Source organism: Gadus morhua, chromosome 21, assembly GCF_902167405.1.
Source record: "Gadus morhua chromosome 21, gadMor3.0, whole genome shotgun sequence".
Taxonomy (NCBI): domain Eukaryota; kingdom Metazoa; phylum Chordata; class Actinopteri; order Gadiformes; family Gadidae; genus Gadus; species Gadus morhua.
Genome location: NC_044068.1, coordinates 3835148 through 3859776, shown reverse-complemented (window position 1 = coordinate 3859776; position 24629 = coordinate 3835148). Strand labels below are relative to the sequence as shown.

The 24629-nt window shown below is 47.7% G+C and overlaps 1 protein-coding gene across 3 annotated transcripts; it reads right to left on the bottom strand.

Annotated features, from left to right (window-relative positions):
* Positions 1-63: 63 nt before the first annotated feature.
* On the bottom strand, positions 64-23933 carry esr1 (estrogen receptor 1). Of its 3 annotated transcripts, none has more exons than XM_030345917.1 (10): positions 23814-23933; positions 22021-23109; positions 19012-19289; positions 16599-16715; positions 14045-14265; positions 12180-12333; positions 10107-10245; positions 7202-7335; positions 4354-4537; positions 64-2015 (listed from the first exon to the last, which is right to left on the bottom strand). In XM_030345917.1, exons 2-10 carry the CDS (start codon positions 22506-22508, stop codon positions 1721-1723), a joined length of 2010 nt encoding a protein of 669 aa, XP_030201777.1. In that variant the 5' UTR covers positions 22509-23109; positions 23814-23933; the 3' UTR covers positions 64-1720. The 3 variants fall into 3 exon arrangements, with proteins under 3 accessions (XP_030201777.1, XP_030201778.1, XP_030201776.1); XM_030345918.1 differs by having other exon boundaries at positions 22021-23123; positions 23814-23886; XM_030345916.1 differs by having other exon boundaries at positions 22021-23906.
* Positions 23934-24629: the final 696 nt, after the last annotated feature.

The window sequence follows — 24629 nt, the reverse complement described above, 5'->3', positions numbered from 1 at the left end:
TCAGACTTGTTTTTGGCTGAGGAGACTATTTCGAATGAGGTAGCGAAACAAGGTCTGCAACAATTTCACTATTAGGACCTTTATTTTAATAAACAGTAAACAACACTCATGTGGGATCAACGGACACTAAAGTAGGTTTCTCTTTACACTCGCAGCCAAAGTGACTTCACTTTGGCCGCGAGTGATTGCTAGCCGCATCAAACGGCTAGCAAGGCACAGTAGTCAAAACAGCAAACTGGAACAGATATTGGGGACCAACATGAAACTCAGACAAGCAACTTCAAAAAGATGACCAATTATCATTCAATGGTGCACTCTAGTTTGCTCTCTGGCTTTATAATCTCAGGATGGGCAAACACAGATCATTTCTTGGGTATGTCCCTGGAAAGAATGTACTTGCTTGGCAAAAAGCCCAAATATTGACGGGTACAAACTTCTTTGACAAATCGTTTTTTGGCTGCTTGTTGTGCCTTTGGCGTCCATATTATGACTTGGAACCACCACCAAGAATCTCCTTAATATTAGTTCAGAACAATGCACTCACATCTTATCATGGACAGTTGATTAGAGTCATACGTCTCCGGGCCCACAGAAGAGCCTGGCGGTGTATTAAGCTTTAATTTTGTTTCTGTGTAGATATCATTATGTGTCCCTCTCCACTCAAGGTTGTGTACATTCCTGTATTCACTCGAGTGCATTGTGTGTCCTCGTAGCCTTGGCAACGGCATCAAGACTATCCACGTACGTCAACTTAAAGACAGGTATAATTTACAGACCCTTCAAATGTTCCCGCAAAAATCTACCCCATTTTTTTCAGCCCTGCACATAATATACAAATTTAGACTGAACAAAAAGACAAAAAACATGTTCTGATACGCATAGAAAACAGATCTACTATAGAAAAGAAAATGCCAATTGTCTTAAATTACGCAGTGTAAAGCTATGACTTTCGTTAGCACTTCTATCAATACCCCAAGACCCCAATACGCAAGAAGATATTCATAGAGGGAACTGATATATTCAGTACATCATAGAAATTACATTAACCTTCCCCCAAAATATGAATTAAGGCTTCGTCCCAATTCTTAAGAAGGCACTAAAGCTTTATGACATTGCAAGTTGCATTGGCACAGAGAGAAATTAAGCCTTTTTTGGTTTACAACAATCTCACCCCGCTTGGCATGCAGTTGGCACAAATGGGCGGTCATGAAGGCAGATAGATGGGGCAAGGCACCACAAGAGAGTGAAGAGGATTTTACATTCAGCATATGGCACCACATGGGTATAAAAAACTAGCCGTTAGCTAGTTAGCCAGCTAGGCCACGAAATGTCAAGACGCAGTCTGCTACGGTCGTGAGCAGGACTCCAAAGATGTTATCCCCGCCCGATTCATACGCTCACACACAGTTTGAACGGTATCCAGTGAGCGCTGAACCCGATTTAGACAAGTCAACGAAAATGTGTTGGAATGTTGCTAAAGGAACTCCATAAAAATGCGAAACTCACTCAAGTAAAATCACTTAAATAAAACAAAACAATCATGGCTAAATGAACATTCAAATACGTCTTTTTTTTTTTAAATCGGATCGCCCATATCGCCGGCGCCCTATCATCCCCGTTCTCTCTATCCCCCCCCCCACCAACCACACCCGATTCACAGCAAAAAAAGGGCTTTCATAACTCAGATCCACCACAAGGGGGCGCGCTGCCAGCGTGTCTCTCAGACGGACGCACACTCGTGGAGGGGCCCCCCGCTGATGAGCACCCCGGGACCGGGGGCCCGACCGTGGCCCTCTAGCCCGCCGGCCCCGCGGTGCCCGGTACCTAACTCGGAGCAGCTGGAGCTTCCGCTGGTGCAGGCTGTCTCGCGGTCGCCCGGACCCCCGCCCCGGGGGTGGGAGGCCGCCTTGACGGGCCGCTGGAGACGGTGGGCGTCCAGCATCTCCAGCAGCAGGTCGTACAGTGGCACTTTGTTCTTGCACTTCATGCTGTACAGGTGCTCCATGCCTTTGTTACTGGGGGGAGGGGGGGGGGGGACGACAAGCGGAGGGTTAGGGCGGGGGACATAAGGTAGGGAGAGGACTGACGAGCATTAGGATAGGATTACCTTTATTCATCCCCAATGGGGAAACTGGTTTGCCACCATGGTCTGTATTAAACATAGAACATACAGTGCAACACAGGAATACAAGTACCAACCTAAAACAAGGACCGAGCGTGGTCGCAGTGGGAGTATGTTCCACTCTCATAGTTAAATAATAGAAGGTTAAAAAGTGAATGATAAATAGGGATTAAATAACAATATTAGGAAGAGCAAATTAGCAATTTGCAAGATTGTATCACCGTTGCCAGTATGCCATATTGCTACAACCGGTCAACAGCTTCAATAAATATGAATAGAGCAGAATTATAACCATCAAATCGGTAGTCCTTATTAAAAAGCCCAGCTGCTGCAGGAACAAAAGACCTCCTAAATCTCTCTGGACTCTGGTCTGGGTGGCAGCGGCTCAGGAGGTAGAGCGGGTTGGCTGCTAACCGGGATGTTGCTATTTCGCTCCCCGAGTGTCGAGGTGTGACCCCTGAGCAAGGCACCTCACCCTAACTGCTCGCGACGAGCTGGCTGTCGCCTTGCATGGTTGACCCAGCCGTCGGTGTGTGAATGTGTGCATGAACAGCGGAATGTCAGGCAATATTGTAAAGCGCTTCGGATAAATGCGGTCCATTTATCATTTGGTCTGCTAGACCAACTAGATCAGGGATGGGCAACTGGCGGCCCGCGGGCCGCATGCGGCCCGCGGGCATGCGGCCCGCGGCCCGCATGCCCACTCAGCCCGCACATAATTATAAAAAAAATAATAATAAATAAAAAAAAAAAAATTATAATAATAATAATAATTGATCGAGTTACAGAAAACTCGTTCAAGAAAGATGAGAAGAATTCATAGAATTCAAAGGCAAACCCATGCGTCTAGTTTGCTTAGAAGCGATATCAGTCATTAAAGATCCACTTAAGTCGCCACTACAACTACTACAACTGTTTGTTGGGTTTGAGTTCATTGAGTTGTTGCACTTAATGTTGGGCCACTGTTTTTCAGTTTTTTGACTTCATTGAATGATGATGTATGTGAGCCCTTTGCACTGATAAAAATACTGACCATTCATGTGGCTGTTTGAGCATGGAAAACATGAAATGAATGTATGTTGGTTCAATTAACATACCGTACATAGGTTATGATTCTGGACGATTTTTTAGGTAGTGGCCATCGCCAAAATGCACCAGAATACTGGAAATCATCTACCAAATTCAAAATTATGTAGCTTCTCTCAGCTCACGTTTAGTTGAAGTGTGCAGTGATGTGGCCCTCCGATGGTTATGATAAAAAATGTGGCCCTCTTTATCATGAAAGTTGCCCATCCCTGAACTAGATGGACCTACTAGAGTCGTATCAGAGCTTTGAACGGAAACCAGACACACAGTGTGTGGGCAGAGTTGTGATTTGTGTTTCCTGTTTTGTTACTAAGACATTCGTCTGAAGAGAACCTTTGTCTGAACACTTTGTCTCACAGTTTAGCTTGACCTCCGAACTTAAGTAAAGCTTTAGTTCACCGGTTGCTGGCCGTGTGGCCACGGTAGGCTATTGACAGGATGCTATCGGCTCAGTCAGGATCAGACAGACTCTGAGTCACACATCATCGGTCAGCCACCCCACGTTTGTTGTGGCTCCGGCTGAGACCCAATCCAAGGAACGCATGGCTAAGGCTAAGAACTTGAGAAGTTCTAAAGTCTGATACGCGTGGCCAAGAGTGTCAGACCTCATGTGTCTAGACTCGTATGACTAGACTCATGTGAGACCTACCTCATGTTTCTAGACTCCTACCTCATGTGTCTGATGTTTGACTCCTACCTCATGTGTCTGATGTGTTAGTCCTCCTACTCATGTGTCTGATGTTTGACTCCTACCTCATGTGTCTGATGTTTGACTCCTACCTCATGTGTCTGATGTGTTAGTCCTACCTCATGTGTCTGATGTTTGACTCCTACCTCATGTGTCTGATGTGTTAGTCCTACCTCATGTGTCTGATGTTTGACTCCTACCTCATGTGTCTGATGTGTTAGTCCTACCTCATGTGTCTGATGTGTGTGACTCCTACCTCATGTGTCTGATGTGTTAGTCCTCCTACCTCATGTGTCTGATGTGTTAGTCCTACCTCATGTGTCTAATGTTTGACTCCTACCTCATGTGTCTGATGTGTTAGTCCTCCTACCTCATGTGTCTGATGTGTTAGTCCTCCTACCTCATGTGTCTGATGTGTTAGTCCTACCTCATGTATCTGATGTATCAGTCCTCCTACCTCATGTGTCTGATGTGGGACAGCAGAAGCAGCAGCTGCGCCTGCCGCCGGGACTGCTGCTGGATGGAGCATCCTGATTGGCTGATGTGGTGTATGAGGGCGTCCGTGATGGTGTCGAGCATGCCCTGAACGGCCAGGCTGTCGTGAAGGGCCTCCATGGTGCTGGTGCAGAACGAGAAGGCCCCTGGAGAGAGAGAGAGAGAGAGAGAGTCTGTTTGCTGAAGAACAGGACAGGGCCTGGGGAGTGCAAAGCAGTGCACCAGTCTGTCAGCACGCTTTACAAACCAGTGCAACGGTGATTTTTTTTACTTTATTCACTGTTTCTTTTGTTAGATTTCAGCTTATTTCTATACTGTTCGGACAGACTCTGCGTTGTGTATTTTCAGTCGTAGTAGTAATTCTTGAAGTCGAAATCAAATCAACAATTAACCTTTTAACACAGACAACAAAGACTTTAGATTAGACAGCAATAAATAATAAATCACTAAATAAACACACTCATTAAAACGCCGTTAAAAAAAATCACATTGAGAGTGGAAAGTTATTAAAGCTAATTAAAGCTGATGTTATGAGAGACACATGCTAGCAGAGACAGCAGGCACACTGCTTTATATACCCTCTGCATCTTCAACATTGCTTAGCTCTTTTGCTAGTCTCTGTCCAATTTTTTTCAATCTATAATATTCTCAGTGAAACCTCCCTCCCCTCTGATGTTCATCTGAGATTTTACAGAAAACAACAGCATATTTTGTCTGCAAAATATTTATCATACTGGACATTCTTCATATTTTTTGTTTTTTTCAAGAACACCTGTATACTATGTACTGAGTACATCCCATCCAGCTGTGAAGCAGAAGCAACTGGTTAGTCAGTGAGGGGCTGGCTGTCTGTTACACAGTCCTCCATCTCCTCCTCCTCCTCACTAGACTGTCTGCTCCTCCCTAGCTGCTGTTTTCTTTGCTTTAGAGCCACAGGTTTCCCTGGCCTGTTTCTTTTTAAGAAGGGGAGCCTTACACCTACTGTCTCCTCCATCAACCCACCCTCACTGTCACTCTGCTCTACTGCAGCAGAGCTGGGCCCAGCCTCTACACTCTCTGCTGGTTCTGTAATAATATCGTCCCCCTTCTCCTGTACAACGCACTCACTCTTTTTTTCAACACATAGAAAAAAACGTTCAGGATTTTTAAGAACCTGCTTTCCAATTTCAACATTTTCATCATCATGAGTTGCCTTTTTTGGATTTTCCCAACACTGCTCTGCAGTTACAACATTTTCTTCTGTGATCTCAATGCTTGCAGCCCGCTGTTTTACAGCGTCCACATCTTTGGAGGAGCCTGCTGTCGCCTCAGCAGGCTCAGCCCGATTTTCGGGGGCTATTTCCGGGCAAGCTCTGACTAAATGCCCTTCTTTTCCGCAGCCAAAACACTTTAGAGTTCCAGAGTTTACAAACACAGCATATTCAAAGTCATCCACCCTTAATTGAAAATCTAAACTCAGTTCACTGTCCTTCTTGTTCAGAATCATGTGCACTTGCCGTCTGTTTGACACTACATGCCGCAGCAGGGGAGATTTGCATCCCGACGGCAGCTTAATGATTGCAGACACTATTTTCCCGTGCCTCGATAGTTCCCGAACCAGAACCTCGTCGCCAATGAACGGAGGGATGTTAGAGATAGTAAACCTCGCTGCCGGCGTTGTTAGCGGAGACACGGACACAAACAAATCCTTCACAACGATCCCAGATTCCACCACTTTGTTTGCCTTGGCCACGCTGTCCACAAAAATAACGACCCCTCCGTTCATCCGGGCCGCAGACCTGATGCTGCTGTGCCCGACAACACCTGCCACTGCCAGACTGCAGTCCTCCACTGAACACGGGAAGGTGGTGGAGATCTCGAAGCTCCCCGAACGCCGCCATACTCCAGGCGCACCAACCAGCAGCCGCTGGTCGATTGCAAAAAACACCCCAAAGTAACACCAAAACCCACCAAACACCTCGCAAAACATTTACCGAAAAAAAACTGAAAAAAGTTAAACTTCAAAATCCAAATCGCTCCCACACACGCTCCGCAAAACTCGCTCAATCAGAGAGAGAGAGAGAGAGAGAGAGAGAGAGAGAGAGAGAGAGAGAGAGAGAGAGAGAGAGGAAAAACCACAGAGGCTGAGATAATCTGAGACAAATGTATGTAAACAGTATATTTCTTTGATGGGCTTTTTGTGTTTTTGTGTTCAGTGAAGAGAGACGGACGTGTTGCAGGCGAGAGGGGATAAACTCCAGCGGAGGAAGGCTGCGTGGACCAGGTGTAGCCGACTAATATCTGAATCGGTTCGTCACGTAGAAACTGTCTCAACTGACTCGACCGACGGGGGAAAGTTCACATCCCATCTCTTCGGTCACGCCCATTCAGAACATTAGTTGTTCTTCCAGGTACCTCAAGACCAACCGATTCTCATATTAGTAGGTAATAGTCTCTGGCACAGACACACACACACGCACACGCACATGCACACACACAGGTCCCCGCCCCCCTCTCTGTCACGTTGTCATGGGGACGTGTATCGGAAACATTGATGATACAGACCTTTCGAGAACACTCTGTTCAGCTAATGTGCCTGTACACATCAGTGCTACACTTCGGTGGGCGTATTTGGCCAACGTGACCACTATTTACCCCAGGGAACGGGAATTATGCTGCAAAACATGGTCCGGTAAATAAGAATGAAGTGCTGGGTTGGATTAGAGTGCTTTAAAAAGACACGCCGGAGTTGAGCAGAATGATGGCTTTGAGACAGGGTTAGGGTTAGGGTTTGGGCTAGGGCTAGGGTTAGGTGTTTGGTGTCCACTCACCAGAGTTGAGCAGGATGATGGCCTTGAGACAGACAAACTCCTCAGGGTTCAGCTGGAGCATCCGAAAGCGTGAGACGGTGGCCAGCAGCATGTCGAAGATCTCCGCCATGCCCTCTACGCAGTCCCCCTCAGTCCTGGAGAGACAGGGAGCAGAACAACTTCCTTAGGCCATCGGGGGTCTGCGGTCCACCACAGTGGGGGGACAGTGAGGGGAAACTGTCTGTTGTCAATCAAGGCGGGATCCCAACCACAATAACCCTAATTGGTGGTTCCCTTTTACATTATGGATTTCGAGTGGGCTCCGCCTTGCATTACTGAGGAGCCCCCATGGGGTCACATGACTTAAAAAATAATAAACATAGTTGAAATCCTTACTCATGGAATTGTAAAGTCTGCTAGCAGATTGGTGCACCGGTTTGTAAAGCGTGCTAACAGATTGGTCCACTGGTTTGTAAAGCATGGTAACAGACTGGTGCACTGGTTTTTAAAGCTTGCTAACAGACTGGTGCACTGGTTTGTAAAGCGTGCTAACAGACTGGTGCACTGGTTTGTAAAGCGTGCTAACAGACTGGTGCACTGGTTTGTAAAGCGTGCTGACCGACGATGCACTGGTTTGTAAAGCGTGCTGACCGACGATGCACTGGTTTGTAAAGCGTGCTGACAGACTGGTGCACTGGTTCGTAAAGCGTGCTGACCGACAATGCACTGGTTTGTAAAGCGTGCTGACCGACGATGCACTGGTTTGTAAAGCGTGCTGACAGACTGGTGCACTGCTTTGAACTCCCCAGGCCCTGTGCTGTTCTTCAGCAAACAGACTTTTGTCGGAAGGCGATGGCCACTTCTTCCCAGTAAATCCAATTCATCAAGATTTAAGAGCTAAATCAATATCACCAATTTTCCTTTCATTAAATCTTCTCTTTTTGTTGTGGACCTTTCATGGCTTTTATGTGCATCGTTAGTTCTTTTCACTATCATTAAGTCTAGATTAATTGGATTTGCTGGGAAAGTCATCGAGGTCAGGGCAGGTGTGTTTGCAGGAAGGGGAAGAGGAGGGGGCATGTGTATTACAAATCCACACACATTGTTTACAAATCCCAGGCCACACTCCACCAATCAGTTTTCATGCTTTAACGATCCGTTCACATGTATACCATGCATCCAGACACATGATTGCTTCAAACAAATATGAAGCGAAAGAAAGTGGGAAATCTTCAAGTCTGACGATGACTGGGGGCTCGAACCATCTGGGGGCGCGGGGGGGGGGGCGCGGTGGAACAAGTAATGGACGGATGGCCATGTCTCCGCACAGTTTGAGCAGACAATGGTCGCGAGCTGGATAATACCCGAGATGGATCTGAAGAGGAAGATAAAGCCTCTGAACCCAGAAAGAGGAATCCGTCACTCTTCACCCGCTGCATTTTTGCCATCAAATCCAATTGGCTGAGGACACTCCGATGGGGACGGGCTTTTCAGAGGTAATGATCCCTAATACCCCTTTGGATCAAATGGGACCATGGAGGACATTAGAGGGTAGGGGTTCTCCGTCTGTCTGCGAGTCGGGCTCCCTATTCTTCTGCTTCTTCATCCATCTTTATCTCCCTCTCTCCTCCCTCTCCCTCTCTCCCCCTCTCTCCCTCCTGGTCTTTAAAGGGGATCCAGTGTGGCAGGGCCGTGTTGTTTACCAGAGGAAGCGGAGGGAACAAGTCGTGCCTAAAAAACAGCCCTGTTTTGTGTCCCTATAACACTGCTCTACTCTCTCTCTCTCTCTCCCTGGCTTGCTCTCTGTCTCTCACTCGTTCTCTCACTCACTTTTTCCAATCTCTCTCTCTCTCTCTCTCTCTCTCTCTCTCTGTCTCTCTCTCTCTCTCTCTCTCTCTCTCTCTCTCTCTCTCTCTCTCTCTCTCTCTGTGTCTCTCTCTCTCTCTCTCTCTCTCTCTCTCTCTCTCTCTCTCTGTCTCTCTCTCTCTCTCTCTCTCTCTCTCTCTCTCTCTCTCTCTCTCTCTCTCTCTCTGTCTCTCTCTCTTTCTCTCTCTCTCTCTCTCTCTCTCTCTCTCTCTCTCTCTCTGTCTCTGTCTCTCTCTCTCTCTCTCTCTCTCTCTCTCTCTCTCTCTCTCTCTCTCTCTCTCTCTCTCTCTCTCTCTCTCTCTCTCATCTCCTTGGCAGTCCACCTCCATCTTGCCGATTGTATTGAGGTTCTGATTGAATCTCGCCTAGTTGCCGGCCCGGCACACTAATGATTGTGGTGGATTGGGTGCTGTGGTGCTGGTGGTGCTGGTGGTGCTGGTGGTGCTGGTGGTGCTGGTGGTGCTGGTGGTGCTGGAGGGAGGTTTGGCTCCTCTGGGCCCCGTAGGGGGAGCAGATAATGAGTCTTTCACCTTGACTATTTGAAGATGCACAAGGACTGCCAAGGTGTGAAACGAAAAATCGACAATGCTGATTTTATATACTGTGTGTGTGGGTGTGTGTGTGTGTGCATGTGTGCGTGTGTGTGTGTGTGTGTGTGTGCATGTCACACGTCATTTTCTTTCTTTGTGTTTGTATGTTTGTGTGTGTGTGTATTACTGCCTCTCAGAGAGTGTGTCAGAGTGTGTTCTCCATGTTGCACATGGGGAACACGGAAAGAAAGAACAAACATAAAGAAAAACAATGAAAGGATCCTGCAAGAAGGACAGAGAGAGAGAGAGAGAGAGAGAGAGAGAGAGAGAGAGAGAGAGAGAGAGAGAGTTGGAAAGACAGAGAGACAGAGAGAGAGAAAGAGACAGAGAGATAGAGAGTAGGAAAGACAGAGGGACAGAGACAGAGTAAGAGAGTCAGGCAGACAGAGACAGGGAGAGAGAGACAGAGAGAGACATATAGACGGAGACATAGAGACAGAGACAGAGGGAGCATGAGCATGGGTTCCCACCTGTCCAGGATGAGGTCTTGTGCGAAGATGAGTTTCCCAGGGTAGTGGATGGACCTCCAGATGAGGCCGATCATCAGGACTTCCAGCCAGGAACTCTCCAGGAGCTGCACCTGGTCATGAAGGGACAGCTCAAGGAAGCCTGCCACACAAAGGACTGCATTACCCAGAAGCAATCAAAACAAGACTACATTACTCATAAGCACTCACACCCAACACTGCATTACCCAGAAGCACTCATTCACAAGACTGCATTACCCATAAGCACTCATACACAAGACCACATTACCCATAAGCACTCACACACAAGACTACATAGGCACTCACACACGAGACTACATCACTCTTAAGCCATCACACAAGACAAAATTATCCATAAGCACTCAAACACGAGACTACATTACCCTTAGGAACTCTTACACAAGACTACATTACCCATTAGCACTCACATACAAGGCTACAATATGGGACGATGATGCAGGCAGTACTTCCACAGAATATAGGCTATTCAAAGCTGTAATATTTACAGATTTGTTCTGTATAGATATACAGTGTTTTGCCCATCCACATTTTGGAAGTTGAAAAAATGCTTAGCCTTGCATAAACTTCTGATTCAATATTACCTTTGAAATTTCACACGACAAAGTCCAGTCACGTGTCTGATCACTATCCTCACGTTTCACACCAGAGTGGCGTTCTGCGTTTGGTTTTTGTTTCCCACTCTTGTCAGGGCAGGGCTAACCCGGCCACGATGCAACGGGAACGCCTGCAATCTGCCTATTTTCACCGCGTGCCAGTAATCCACAGCACTCAGCTGCCCCAATTTATATTTAAGTACCCACGACCCGCGCAATTAAGGCGCTGTTCCTTAAGGCTCTCAGTGACGCACGCCGCTTTACTGCCACAGAATAAGGATTCGCTCAGTGAGTGCCTGGGTGTCACGCGGCCGTCTGTGTTAATGTTTTGGTGAGTATTTTCTTTGTGATGTGTGTGTGTGTGTGTGTGTGTGGGGAGAGGGGAGTTTACCATATCCAGTGTTTACCCTGCATGCTCTGTGTGTGTGTGTGTGTGTGTGTGTGTGTGTGTGTGTGTGTGTGTGTGTGTGTGTGTGTGTGTGCTTAGCATGCCTTATCCTGCATTTACGCTCCACGGGGTGCCAGCAGATTGGTCAAACAACCCTGTCAAATGTGATGACTATAATTACCAACAACCTTAATGATTCTGTGTGTATGCTTGAATGTGTGTGTGTGTGTGTGTGTGTGTGTGTGTGTGTGTGTGTGTGTCTACACCTGACACCTAGGCAACAGCTAGGTAATGTAAGGTCTTCACAATGATATCACACAAAAAGTGAGCACCACACACACACACACACAGACACACACACACACACACACACAGAATCCACAAACACACACACACTGCAGAGCACACAATAAATTATCGTGTGGATTTATTTGCCTATATAGTGACGCAGACTAAAGTGAGCGCACTCTGGGACAATCAATGACGGTCCATTGTACAGAACACTTGACCACACAACTTTACATTCGAGTAACTGGGGGTCCAATAAGAATCTAGTTGCCAGACAACCACCAAAAGAACCTCAACACTTAGATGGATGACCTGAACATAACCTTTAAATACCCAGAAAGATGGCCATATTAGAAAGGTTTCCAGTTGGTTAGTGATTTAGAAAAATAACAGTATGTTCATGGATTCCTACCTCATTGTATAGAAAGCCTGATAGCTAGAATAAAAGCCCCCACAAAAGCCCAACTACAACATTTTAGAGTTCATACATGAGTCCACTTGAACAAAAATTTTACGAAAGTGATCTAGCAATAAACCAATGGCTAACTAGAATACAAACATCTACCTAGCACACACTCTATCTCTAATAAAATCCAAAAATAGTGTTCAGAGGGCACACAACAGCACACGTTTTCCTCATTCACCTGACAAAACATGTCTTTCAAACATCACGAGAAGAACAACTAATAATCCTCAAAGTTTGTGTGTTTCAGCTACAATAAACGTTCTCACATTTTTTAGGGCTTATATCGTGAAAGTCCTAACCTGGGACCTTCTTGGCCCATGCGATCATGTGGACAAGCTCCTTGTCGGCCATGCTGGTGAGCAGCGTCATCATGCTGACCTCGGTGTACGGCCGGTTCATCTTCTGCCGGGAGGACAGGATGGGAGGCTCCGCCCCCTGGAGGACCAGGAGCACCTGGACCAATGGGGAGACAGCGATGAACCATCGAGGGCCAAGCCACCCCCCCTGCACTGTCCCTTTCACTATTGAGAAGAGGGTTCTATTTCATCCCTATTGACCGCCAGAGGCGATGCTGAAAGCACTGGATATCCCCACCTCGCGCACGCGCATTTCGAGTACCTAATACCAACATGGTCACCCGAGACCCCCACGTGACACCGGGAAGGTTATATCTTCCGGTGTCGTCAGAGGATCTGTTCCTTTACATCTTTTCGCTGCACAGGTACCGTATTGAACCTTTGTTTAGAGAAAGGAAGGAAATTCGCTTACAGCCGGCTACGTGCAAGGGCTAGCTTATATTTCTAAAGAAAGAAAAAGAGTTGTAGCCGGTGTTTGTTGGTGAGGGCAGTGCGCTCGCTCCCGCTCCCAGCAGCACTCGTTTGCCTCATTGCTCTGTTATTGTTTGGTGTGTTAGCCGTTAGCTTTGCTCTGTTCTAACCATTCATTTATTTTCCTTATAACTTACCGGTGAAGGCGGTGCTCTCGCTCCCGCTCCCAGTAACGTTTTAGTTTGGCTTCCCCTTTTTTTTAGCAGCAGCGCTTACGCTCAAGCTAATTCATATCGGTTGATTTATTTTTCTGGTGAAGGAAGTGCTCTCGCTTCCGCTTCCAGTCACGCTGCCTGTGGCTGCCTCCGTAATGGCCCACCTTTGTGTCGCCTGTGCGGCTCCTCTCGAGCCTGAGGAGAGTCACAACAGGTGCCCTCCTTGCCTCGGTCTCGAGCATTTGAGGGAGAGCCTCACGGACAGCGCCCGATGGAACTGCAGCCGCCTGCCTCAGGTGCTTAGAGTGGCTAGCCTGGCAGAGGTGGAGAATCCAACGAATGGGCCTTAATGGGCCTCCCTCCCAATCAGCCCGGTCGTTTTGGGCGGCATTGGCATGATGGGGCTGCGGCTATGGGTGCCCCCCCCCCCTCCCAAAAAGAAGGCAAGGGGCGGGCTGGCTTCCAAGGTGGCCGTGTGTGAGCATTGAGTCACTCAGAATCCTTGTGTTCTCGCGAGAAGATTCTAGGAACAGATCCTGTGACGACACCGGAAGATATAGCCTTCCCGGTGTCACGTGAGGGTCAAAGGCATGCAAGCACGGTCATCCAGGATTCATAGAACCGTAGTTACATTCATAACTTTCGATTTATCTACAGACTCTTAGAGTGTCTTTGGACACAGACACTTGTTTACATCTTAATGCTGGCCGAGATAGTGTTTGCTGTTAGTAGCCAGAAGCACTCACACACAAGACTACATTACCCATAAGCACTCATACATCCAAGTATTCAGAATACAATACTCAGATTGAGTGATGAAACGGGATACGTTACATGTTACATTTTTGGGCATGTATTCTGTATTCTGTAACTGGATACATTTTAAAAGTATCCTTCCCAACACACACAATACTGCATTACCCATAAGCACTCACACACAAGACTACATTACCCAGAAGCACTCGTTCACAAGACTACATTACCCACAGGAACTCGCACACAAGACCACATTACCCTTAATCACTCACACAAGACTACATTAAATCCCAGCCTCGACCGACATGGTTGGTGTTAAACAACAATGAAGCAAAGATGGAGTCCACCCAGATCTGATCTCGCCTGCCGTCGGACCATAGATATGTACCTACAGTCTACTCCCTGAGACACCTCCTGTTCCCCTACCTGGTCCGGGGGGATCCCGATCCGAGAACCCCTCGCCGCTCCTCCGACGTCCGCCCCCGTTCTCTCGCCCGCTCTGGAGCCGCCGCCGCCGCAGTTCCTCCTCCCGTCCTGCGGGGGCGACGTCCTGTTCTCCAGCTGCCTGGGACCCTTGTCCCGGTCGCCGGCCACGCCACGCCGCTTGTCGCGCCTCAATACCCGGCTCCCACGGTCCTTGCGCATACCTGGGGTACGAAAGAGAACGAACCGAGTCCACGTACGTGCACGTCAACGTGTGCGCACGGACGTACGTGCGCATGTGCACGAGGCATCTTTCCTCTCCAATCCTGTTTCCTGTCTTTGCGGCCCAGTGTGTACTGGGATGCCTGTGCACATAGCCTGGTCCAGACTCTCGTACTTCATTGAATTTGCACAGAGAGTCTAGCCTCTCTCCATTGACAAACGTTATCAAAGTCGGATGTCTGTTGGAGTTCAAAACTATTGGATCTGCCCTGTGCCACTCTGGATCTGCCATAACCAAGCGAGTTCCATAACTGGCTCGGAGTGGCTGGAACTCTGCACCACGGCTGAATTTCGGGAACGTCTTTGGATACTGCGTTAGAGGCCCACTAATACCTATATTAAAGCATCCATAAAATAGCATGTCATGGCACCTTTAAGGTAAAGGAAAAACCTCGGACACGAGAAGTTAACGGAGTCGTGCAATAGCCCCTCCCGAATGCCGGGGTGAAACAACATTTGTTTCACTACGACTCCTTTCAGCTGCCCACTAGTGTTGGCTCGTTCGTTCGCGAACCGGTTCGAATGACTGAGTCTTTAGGACGAACGAACTGAACCGGTTCGTCTCTCTCGTTCGTTCGGTCGTCTCGTTCACCATTCGATTCACCGGAAACTCGACTGAACGAACGAACGAGTTTCCGGTAGCACTAACTACACTGAGTCTGACTGACTCAACTGAGAACCGTGCAATGGTGTGCATTCCATGATGCGATTCACCGTTACCGGAAACTAGGCTGAATCGCGAACGACTCCTCCACGTTCAGTCGAGTTTCCGGTGAATCGATTCACCGGAAACTCGACTGAACTAAGAGGAGTCGTTCATGAATCGTATGTTCGTTCAGCCTGGTTTCCGGTAGCGGTAAATCGCATCATGGAATGGACCCCATTGCACGGTTCTCAGCTGAGTCAGTCAGACTCAGTGGAGTTAGTGCTACCGGAAACTCGACTGAACGAACGAACGAACGAACGATTCGCGAACGACTCCTCGTGGCGAACTGAATCACGCGAATTGGGTCACGGAAACGAATCATTGAATCCACCACTACTGCCCACCCCTCCTTCTCCAGCAAAAAATAATAACATAAAACGGCTAATAAAACGCTTGAGGTGGTGTTTTGAAAAGAGAGAATTTACAATATTTTAGTACATGGGATAAAGATAATTATGAGCCTTTGATTGATATCCAGTCATCTTTTGCGGAGACACATTCCTTTTCCCCACTTGTATTGGAGTGAACGGAGGTATCTACTTCTGGGCCCCTTGAATCGAGGGACCCGTCCACAGCCCGCTTAAACAGCTGCAATACCAGGCTTGGCTGCTGTGCTGAGCACTGGTGGATTGCGGAAGTATGCACTGTTCCTGGGGGCTTGGTTTGACTACAACTCCAACTAGCGCACAACCTCAACGTCATTGTCCTCAGCCACTTGCTCTGTTCGCTGATTGGACCGGAGAAAGGGAAAACCCGCAAATATACCGCAAATCCATGGAAATGAAAATTGAGCGGAAGTACGTAGGCGGTCGGAGCCAGGCTACTCTGCACATTCACCAAGTATGAAAACAAATAGTGTGATAGTGCGTGCTAATCGAGTGTTGATACTCCCTGAAGAGGAAATTCCCTCCAAGGCCGCATTAAAGTTAGTCTCAGAGCTATCTGCTGTTGGCAACATACCCTGACTTGGTGCCCAGTCTTCTAAACACGAGCTCAAGGAAGGTGTTCTATTTTGAATATTCAAAACGTGGTCAACAAGGACCATAAGGGACGGAGTAGGGGTCTCATCTTATATTATTCTCTTACATTTAAATTGCAGTCATTTGTTTGTTAAAAAAAATAATCAATCATTAATTCAAAAAAAGAAAATGGTGCATGCACGGTGTGCATGTGTGTGTGTGTGTGTGTGTGTGTATTTGTGTGTGCGTTTTGCATTGTAAATGTGTGAGTGTATGTATGTGGGGTGGTGTGTATCTGTGTGTGTGTGTGTGTGTGTGTGTGTGTGTGTGTGTGTGTTTGTGTGTTTGTATGGGGTGGTGTGTGGTTGTGTGCGTGGGGCAGCATGCATGTCTGAGTGTATGTCGGGTTGTGTGCATGTGTGTGTGTGTGCGTATCTAGGCGTCTGTTTGCGTGTGCATGTGCATGTGTGTGTGTGTGTGTGTGACACAGTGTGACACAGTGTACATGCGTGTGTGTCCATTTGTTTATGTGTGTGTGGCAGTTTGCTTGTGCGTGTGTGGGTCTGCGTGTGGGTCTATGTCTATGTGTCTGTGTGTGTCTCTAACCCACCTCCTTTCATCATGCCCACTTCATAACACTTCCGAAGGCGACAGGCCTGACAGCTCTTTCTGCGGTTGCGGTCGATGGTGCACTGGTTGGTGGCCGGGCACATGTAGTTGTTGTGGCCTAGCACAAGAGAGAGCCGTGAAACAATGTCCCGATAGCGGCGCACACCGCCCGGGCGGAGGTTTCCCTCGGCCTGTTCGGTAACGGCTGAACGACATAGGCACCGGCATCCAACCATTCACACGTTCATCCATTCGTTCATCACACGTTTTATCTATTCTTTCATCACCCGTTTATCCTCTCATTCATCACCCTGCTTATCCATTCATTAACCCTTTCATCTATTTATTCATCACCCGTTTATCCATCTATTCACAGGTTCATCCGTCCATTCACCGGTTCAACCGTCCATTCACCAGTTCATCCGTCCATTCAACGGTTCATCCGTCCATTCACTGGTTCATCCGTCCATTCACTCTCCTCCCCCACTCATCCGGGACACAGGGCCATAAGGCCGGGGCTCACACAGACTCCTCACAGACTACACAGACTTCACACAGACTCTTCATAAACTCTACAGAGACAGGAGACATGGATGAACTAACACGATGATGCATGCACCCCTCCCTAGTTTTGGCTTCACTTATTATTTAGAAATTTTTCAGGCAGGGACAATTTTCAATTTCAATTTGATATCTATGATTTCTCATTGTGTGCGCACGCGCACACGCACGCGCACACGCACACAAATGCACGCACAAACACACACACACACACACACACGTGAACCTGTGTGAATGATCATTATTTTGCGACGGAAACTCATTTTTCTTCTCTGCTCCTTTGATAGCCCTGACGTGCAAGATGAAATCTCATCACTGCCTCTATTGTTGACGGAGAACGAGGCCCATTCCTGCCGGGGCTCGGTGATCCGCCTCCCAGTACAGGGAGAACCCATCTGTGAATCACCGCCCGATGCAGGGTCAGCTTGGGTTCCTCGTGGAAATTATTACAGGGGTTCGGCCAAAGACATGAACGGTATGCCGGATCAATAGGAGAAGGGAAATAAATATGTTTGTGTGGATGAGCGGATTTCTGTGATTCCCTCGTATTTGTTGCCGTCGACGACAGAGCGATCTAGAGGGTCTATGCTTTCAAACTGAGGTGGGTTACGATTCACCATAGGGGTGCATTAATGAATATTAAGTTAATTTGGATTAAGGCGGTTATTATTCTTCAAAAACAGTTCAATATTGATCTGGTTGTCATTTTCTAGTGGGATTAATGTTAGTTAAGGTAATGGTGTTCATATTAACTAAGGTAATTGTGCTCATGTTTACTAAGGAGTTCATATTAACTAAGGTAATGGTGTTCATATTAACTAGGGTAATGATGTTCATGTTAACTTAGGTAATGTTGTACCTGTCAACATATGCATTAATGTATTTAATATTCAATAGGGTGAGGGTAAACTCTTACTCTTAACTCCTACCCTAACCTTAACCCTTATGTAGAGAGTTTCAGTAGGGTGAGTCCGTAGTAGTCACTGTTGTTTACCATCTGGTACCGACCACTGGAAGGCATTTGCAGATCTGTGATTATGGGCCTCGTCTTCCTTCACTTCTTAATCAGTTGATGTGGTCAGATATGTTCATCAACATTTTTCAAATGTCCCAATGTAATAACTTAACTTTGTTTATTCCCTGCCTCTGCCTTTTTTTGTTGCCTCCTGCATTCCAAAGAACGATCATGCATCACTGAGTGTGTGTGTGTGTGTGTGTGTGTGTCTGTGTGTGTCTGTATGTGTGTGAGTGTGTGTGTGTGTGTGTGTGTGTGTGTGTGGGTGTGTGTGTGTGTGTGTGTGTGTGTGTGTGTGTGTGTGTGTGTGTGTGCGTGTGTGTGTGTGCGTGTGTGCGTGTGCGTGGGTGTGGGTGTGCTTGTAATATATTAGCACATTCTGGGAATAGCGGACCACCCAACAAGCGGGCCGAGCATACAAACTAAGGTGATCCATGGACATAATATTAATAAATAATATATTTTTGCAATAAAGATAATCGAGTCCTACTATGTTAAAGCAGAACTTCTGACCCAGCAGTCCTACTGTGTTATAGCAGAACCTCTGGTCCAGCAGTCCTTCTGTGTTATAACATAACTCCAGATTTCCTACTATATTCTATAACTTTTTAGGACACTAGAACCTGCTTTGTTCAACAAACGACACATAAAGAAACACAAAATGAAACAAAGTATGAATGCGAGTGAGTGTAGCTTCTGCGTGGGTGTGTGTGTTTGTGTGCATGTGTGTGTGTGTGTGTGTGTGTGTATGTGTGTGTGTGTGCGCGTGTGTGTGTGTGTGTGTGTGTGTGTGTGTGTGTGTGTGTGTGTGTGTGTGTGTGTGTGTGTGCGTACACACCTTGGATGCTCCTCTTGAAGAAGGCCTTGCAGCCTTCACAGGACCACACGCCGTAGTGGTAGCCCGAGGCGTAGTCGCTGCACACCGCGCAGTACCGCGTCTCCTTGGCCAGCTCGAACACCGTGCCCACCGCGACCCCTGACCCCTGACCCGGCACCAGCCGAGACGACCCGGACACGGAGGCGGCCAGGGAGCCCATGACCCCGTAGGTCTCCAGACCCTCGATGGTGTCGCAGAGGTCCTCCCTGGACAGAGAGTGCTGCGGGCCGGACCCCATGCTGGACCGTGGGGGGGGGGGGGGGGGTAGGGGTTAGTCCAGAGGTTTCCCCAGGTGTACATGGCTCTTGACCCCGTTTCTCGCGGTGAAACGGTTTGCTACCGCAATGTAAACATTTCTGCGCCTGCGTCCACAGAAGTTGTTTTGACGCGAAACCAACATTTGCCGCCATCGCAGACGCCATCGCAGCGCTGTACCGCACGCGGAGTGATGAGTAGCAGTTTGCTCTTGGCTATGAATCAGTAGGCAGCTAGTTTGCATACACAGGATGTCTTTGGGACATTTTAAACTAATTATAGAAACGGCTTGCTAAAACGGATCATCAATTATCCCTAGCTTGTGTCAGCAAACGACTGCAAACCCATATACATTCACGGGAACCCCAGGGTTCGGGAGTGTACTTGGAATAACTAGAGGGTGGAGGAGGAGACAGGTTGGAGAGTAGCAATGATGCAAAGCGGTGCATATTATTGCCTTTAGGTGGGTGGTGGCTTACACTATCTACACCCACCCTGATGGGGACACAGGGGGGACGAAGTCTGAGCACATAGACTTATGAAAATTATGTTAGGTTTATATGATTATAGATTATTCCAAAGTATCCACATCATTCTAGTATTCTGTTCAAAATAAATCTGTTCCTTCCTCAAAGAAGAAATGCACTTTCACCAACACAGTGTGTCAAATTCGATTTTTTAAAACCAACACTAATTTAATATAGCATGTATGTTTTATTATTAAGCTGCACCTTGGATATATCTATACAAATGTTACAAGGAATATACTTTATTTTCACAGCATCTTTGTTAACACAACCCACTAGGAGAACTGGATGCTTTTGCAGCAAGAACAAAAATGACAATGTAAAAATAATAATCAAATTGACAGAACCAAGCTTAATGTCTGTAAAACAAATATGAACGATCGATTCTGGACCACAACGACAACGACAAGGATTTAAAATTGGCAGAGGCAAGGACAGCGTAACGAAGTCAGGAAACAAATTGTACTTGTGTACTTTGCTTGTCTTGTTCTTTTCTCAAGGTCTTAACAAAGTCCTTAATCTCTGGATTTAAAGACCAGGGTAAGACTTGATCCTTTCCATTTCGATAATGGTTATGTGGTTTTCTTTTTTTCATACGAGAGGAAGGGATAGACAAGCATGCTTGTTATGAAGTCTACATGTTCACCATTTCATTTGGAGGACATAACAATGGTTTGTATCAACAGAATAATTCCATTCTGTCTCTTGGTTGACAGTGCATGAGATAATAATACAGAAATAATACTTGTCACAATTACAGTCATTAAAAAGCATCCACTTGCCCCCATTACCAAGGCAAGGGTGGTTGAACCTGGGATTGGTTTTCCCAGGAGGTACACAGACCATGGCATGCTGGTGATACGCAGAATACCCCATTACCCCACACGGTTTAATAAAGTAGATCTCCCGTCGCTTATTCTAGCAAGACGAATTAGGTATATAAAATACAGAAAATACTTATGTTATCTCTTAGGGCTTGAATTATGCCTATTGTCGTGTATTCAAAACCTAAAAATAACTAAATATATAAATATATTTATGTTTTTATTGATTAATATAATATATATATTAAGTAACACTTTACAACAAGGGTAAATGAATGAACCATTAATTAACATTAGTTTATGCAGTAATAAGAATTAACTAACAGTTAACTAATGGTCAGGTAATCATTTACTAATGTTCCTGGTGGCTGAGTTTACTAAGTTGTTGATGTATTATTATAAATTGGTTAGGGTTAACGCTGAAGGATGGTGGGTTAGGGTTAGTGTTAAGGATAACCCTGTCCGAGTCACCCACTAACCCTAACCCCTATGCTAACGCGATACAATAATGCTTGTTACTGCATTAACTAATGTTAATTAATGGTGAATTAAAGTACCATTATTGTAAAATGTAACCATATATATAGCAATGTATCTTGTTCACAGGGGCACGTATTGCAGCCGCAGCTCCGACAAAATGGACCGATTTCAGTATCAACGCAGTAGAAGAATCAGCTGAATGAGGAACACATGCTCTTCTCAGGTACAGAGTCACACTAAGCAGCCTCTAAAACAGTCCTTCGCTCACCCTCGGTGCGTTGACCGGGTCAACCACGGCTGGTTCTAATCACGCCCTGAGAACCAGACCACCCCCCCCCCCCCCCCCCATGAGGGACTCCCATGCGGGGGCGGCACACGACACAAACAACAAACCGGAGACCAGAGACAGAGAAATAGAGAGGGAGAGACAGAGAGGGAGAGTAAGAGAGAGGGAGAGAGAGAGAGAGAGACAGAGAGGGAGAGTAAGAGAGAGGGAGAGAGAGAGAGAGAGAGAGAGAGAGAGAGAGACAGAGAGGGAGAGTAAGAGAGAGGGAGAGAGAGAGAGAGAGACAGAGAGAAAGACGGAGTCAGAGAGAGAGAGACATAGACAGAGAGAGAAAGAGAAAGAGAGAGAGAGAGAGACAGACAGAGACAGAGAGAGAGATAGACTGAGAGAGAGAGAGAGAGACAGAGACAGAGACAGACAGAGAGAGAGACAGAGTCAGAGAGAGAGACAGACAGAGACAGACGGAGAGAGAGACAGAGTCAGAGAGGGAGACAGACAGAGACAGAGAGGGAGACAGAGACAGAGAGACAGATATGGAGAAAGAGAGAGAGACAGACAGACAGAGACCCAGACAGAGACAGAGCGAGGTAGACCTCACCTGTACCCAGGTGTGGCGGGGGCCTCCAGGTAGTAGGGCTGCCCGGTGGGGTGCAGGTAGGGGCTGAGCTGGGGGCTGCTGGGCACAAACACCAGGGGGCTGGTGGACCCACTGCCCAGGGACTGCAGGCTGGCGTCCGAGGGGGGCCCGCCATGGGGGTCCAGGGAGCCCGTGTAGTAGCCCGCCGCGGCCGGGTGGCCGTAGAGGGGGGGCGGTGCCCCCGGGGGGCCGGGCGGGCTGGGGGCCGCGTACTCGTAGGCCGCCTCCAGGAAGTCCACTGCGGCGATGCCCCCGGGCCCGCGGCTGTCCTCGGGGTACATGCCGGCGGAGAGGGGGGGCAGCGGGCGCGACAGCGGCGAGGAGCTGCTCGGCGGGGGGGAGCGGGTCTCCAGCGAGGCGGGGTCCGGGCTGGCCCGTGGGGCCGGGGAGGGTCCGGGGGGGCCGGGGGGGTGCCTGCAGTGTGCGGCCGGGCTCTGCCTGAGAAGCATCACAGCACGGCGGCGCTGGGAAGCAGCATGATGTAGTCTGTAGCGCTCGCTCCCTCTTTACTCCCCACTACTCTCTCTCTCTCTCTCTCTTTCGCTCCCTCTCTCTGTCCCTCTCTCTCTGTCGCTCTCTCTCTCTGTCCCTCTCTCTGTCCCTCTCTCTCTGTCGCTCTCTCTCTGACTCTTTCTCTCTTTCTCTCTTTCTCTCTCTGTAGTTCTCTGTGCCGGCTCCCCTCAACTCCTCTCTTGCTCTTTTCCTTCCTACTCAGGAGCAGCTCTGGTGACTCTGTGGCAGCTGCAGGGCTGCAGGTGAAGGGCTAATGCTGCCTGAGTCCTACCCCCTTCTCTGCTATTCTCAGAATGATTCCCTCTCTCTCTCTTGTTCGCTCTCTCTCTCTCTCTCTCTCTCTCTCTCTCTCTCTCTCTCTCTCTCTCTCCCTCTCTCTCTCTCTCTTGTTCGCTCTCTCTCTCTCTCTCTCTCTCTCTCTCTCTCTCTCTCTCTCTCTCTCTCTCTCTCTCTCTCTCTCTCTCTCTCTCCTGCTAGACTCCTCCTAGTTTACACCAAACAACGTTTTGCATGCGTGTGTGAACTGAGTTTTTTCCCCTGTTTTTTTTTTTCTTGCAGATTTCAGCCGGTGTGTGGGAGTGAGGGAGAGGAAAACAGAGGAGGAGAAAGCATGCGCAAGAATGAAACCAAGACCAACTTCCTTATCCTCTCACACTACGGTTGGAAGAAAACACTTTTTTATACTCTACCGATACTTTGGCCCCTAAAAAGCTTTTAGTGGTCTCAGCTGGCTCGCAGTCTCATGAAAGAATACTAAGCCTTCGTTTCAGTCGTCCTACAGCGCACACACACACACACACACACACACACACACACACACACACACACACACACACACACACACACACACACACACACACACACACACACACACACACACACAGGTTCACACACACACACACACACACACACACACACACACACACACACACACACACACACACACACACACACACACATACACACACAAACAGGCACCCACACACACATACGTTCATGTACACACACAATAACAAGTAAATGTACACACAAAGCGGCCTAGCCTCCGATTCCTGGTCGGAACAACTGGCAGCCAGACTATCAAACACACCTGAGACTTGCGGCTCTAATCCGATCACAGATGAAAATGAGGCCGGTGGCTTTACAAAATGATGGATCCATCGGGGAGAGAACCTCATCCCCCTACCCATCCATCGACTATATCCCCTCTCGCGTTCACCTCTAGGTGATGGGCAACGTACCTGGTAGCTGCCGATTCCTATGTGTCTCTCTCCGTCTCTCTCTCTGGCTCTCTCCGGCTCTCGTCCTCTCTGCGACTGCCTGATGTCTCGCCTGTCCTACTGGACCATCTGAGGACAGCATTGGAGGGGGGAAAAAAAAGGATCAACAAATTAAAGATGCGGCTAAATCAATAGGGACTTCGTATTGAGTGCCAGGTCACCATAACACAGCAAACATTGCGAGAGGTCAAATCTCACTTTGACGGCCAATATTTCTCAATGTTGGTGCCTTTTCAGTATTTCAGAAGAATAACATTTTCATGAACTGCTAGATACCGCGGGGAAATGAAATAAGATAAATACAAAATATATGTATTCAAATCTATACTTTTTTTAAAGGACATTTGAAAGGGCTCTCCTGAATGAATACCAATAAATAGGCCCTCATTACCTCAGCTCTCATTACATCTACATCGAGCTGCTAGACAGCACTGCCCTACCCGTGCTGCCCATAGCTTCCAGAGGTTGCCCACATGCTCCTCATTGAACAAGCTATAATTCTGTCTCTTTTAATGTGTCCACCATCCCACTGGAACATAAGGCTGTCTGATTTAATGTTTCCACTGTCCCACTGCAACATAAGGCTGTCTGTTTTAATGTGTCTACGGTCCCCACATCTACACAATGCAGTCTGTTTTAATGTGTCCACTGTCCCCATTGCAACTTACTCCTGTCTGATTTAATGTGTCTACCCAACCGAGCTCAACATAATGATGTCTGTTTTAATGTGTCCACCCATCCCCAGCTCTCCGTAATGCTGTCTGCTTTTAATGGGGT

What these genes read in the sequence shown, in the direction of transcription:
- esr1 (XM_030345917.1), bottom strand. Translation starts at nt 22,508, where the DNA reads ATGCTTCTCAGGCAGAGCCCGGCCGCACACTGCAGGCACCCCCCCGGC. An exon ending in ATGGGCCAAGAAGGTCCCAG is followed by an intron (nt 10,246 to 12,179) that starts GTTAGGACTTTC and finishes TTTGTGTGGCAG; the next exon opens with GCTTCCTTGAGCTGTCCCTT. An exon ending in CATCATCCTGCTCAACTCTG is followed by an intron (nt 4,538 to 7,201) that starts GTGAGTGGACAC and finishes CTCTCTCTCCAG; the next exon opens with GGGCCTTCTCGTTCTGCACC.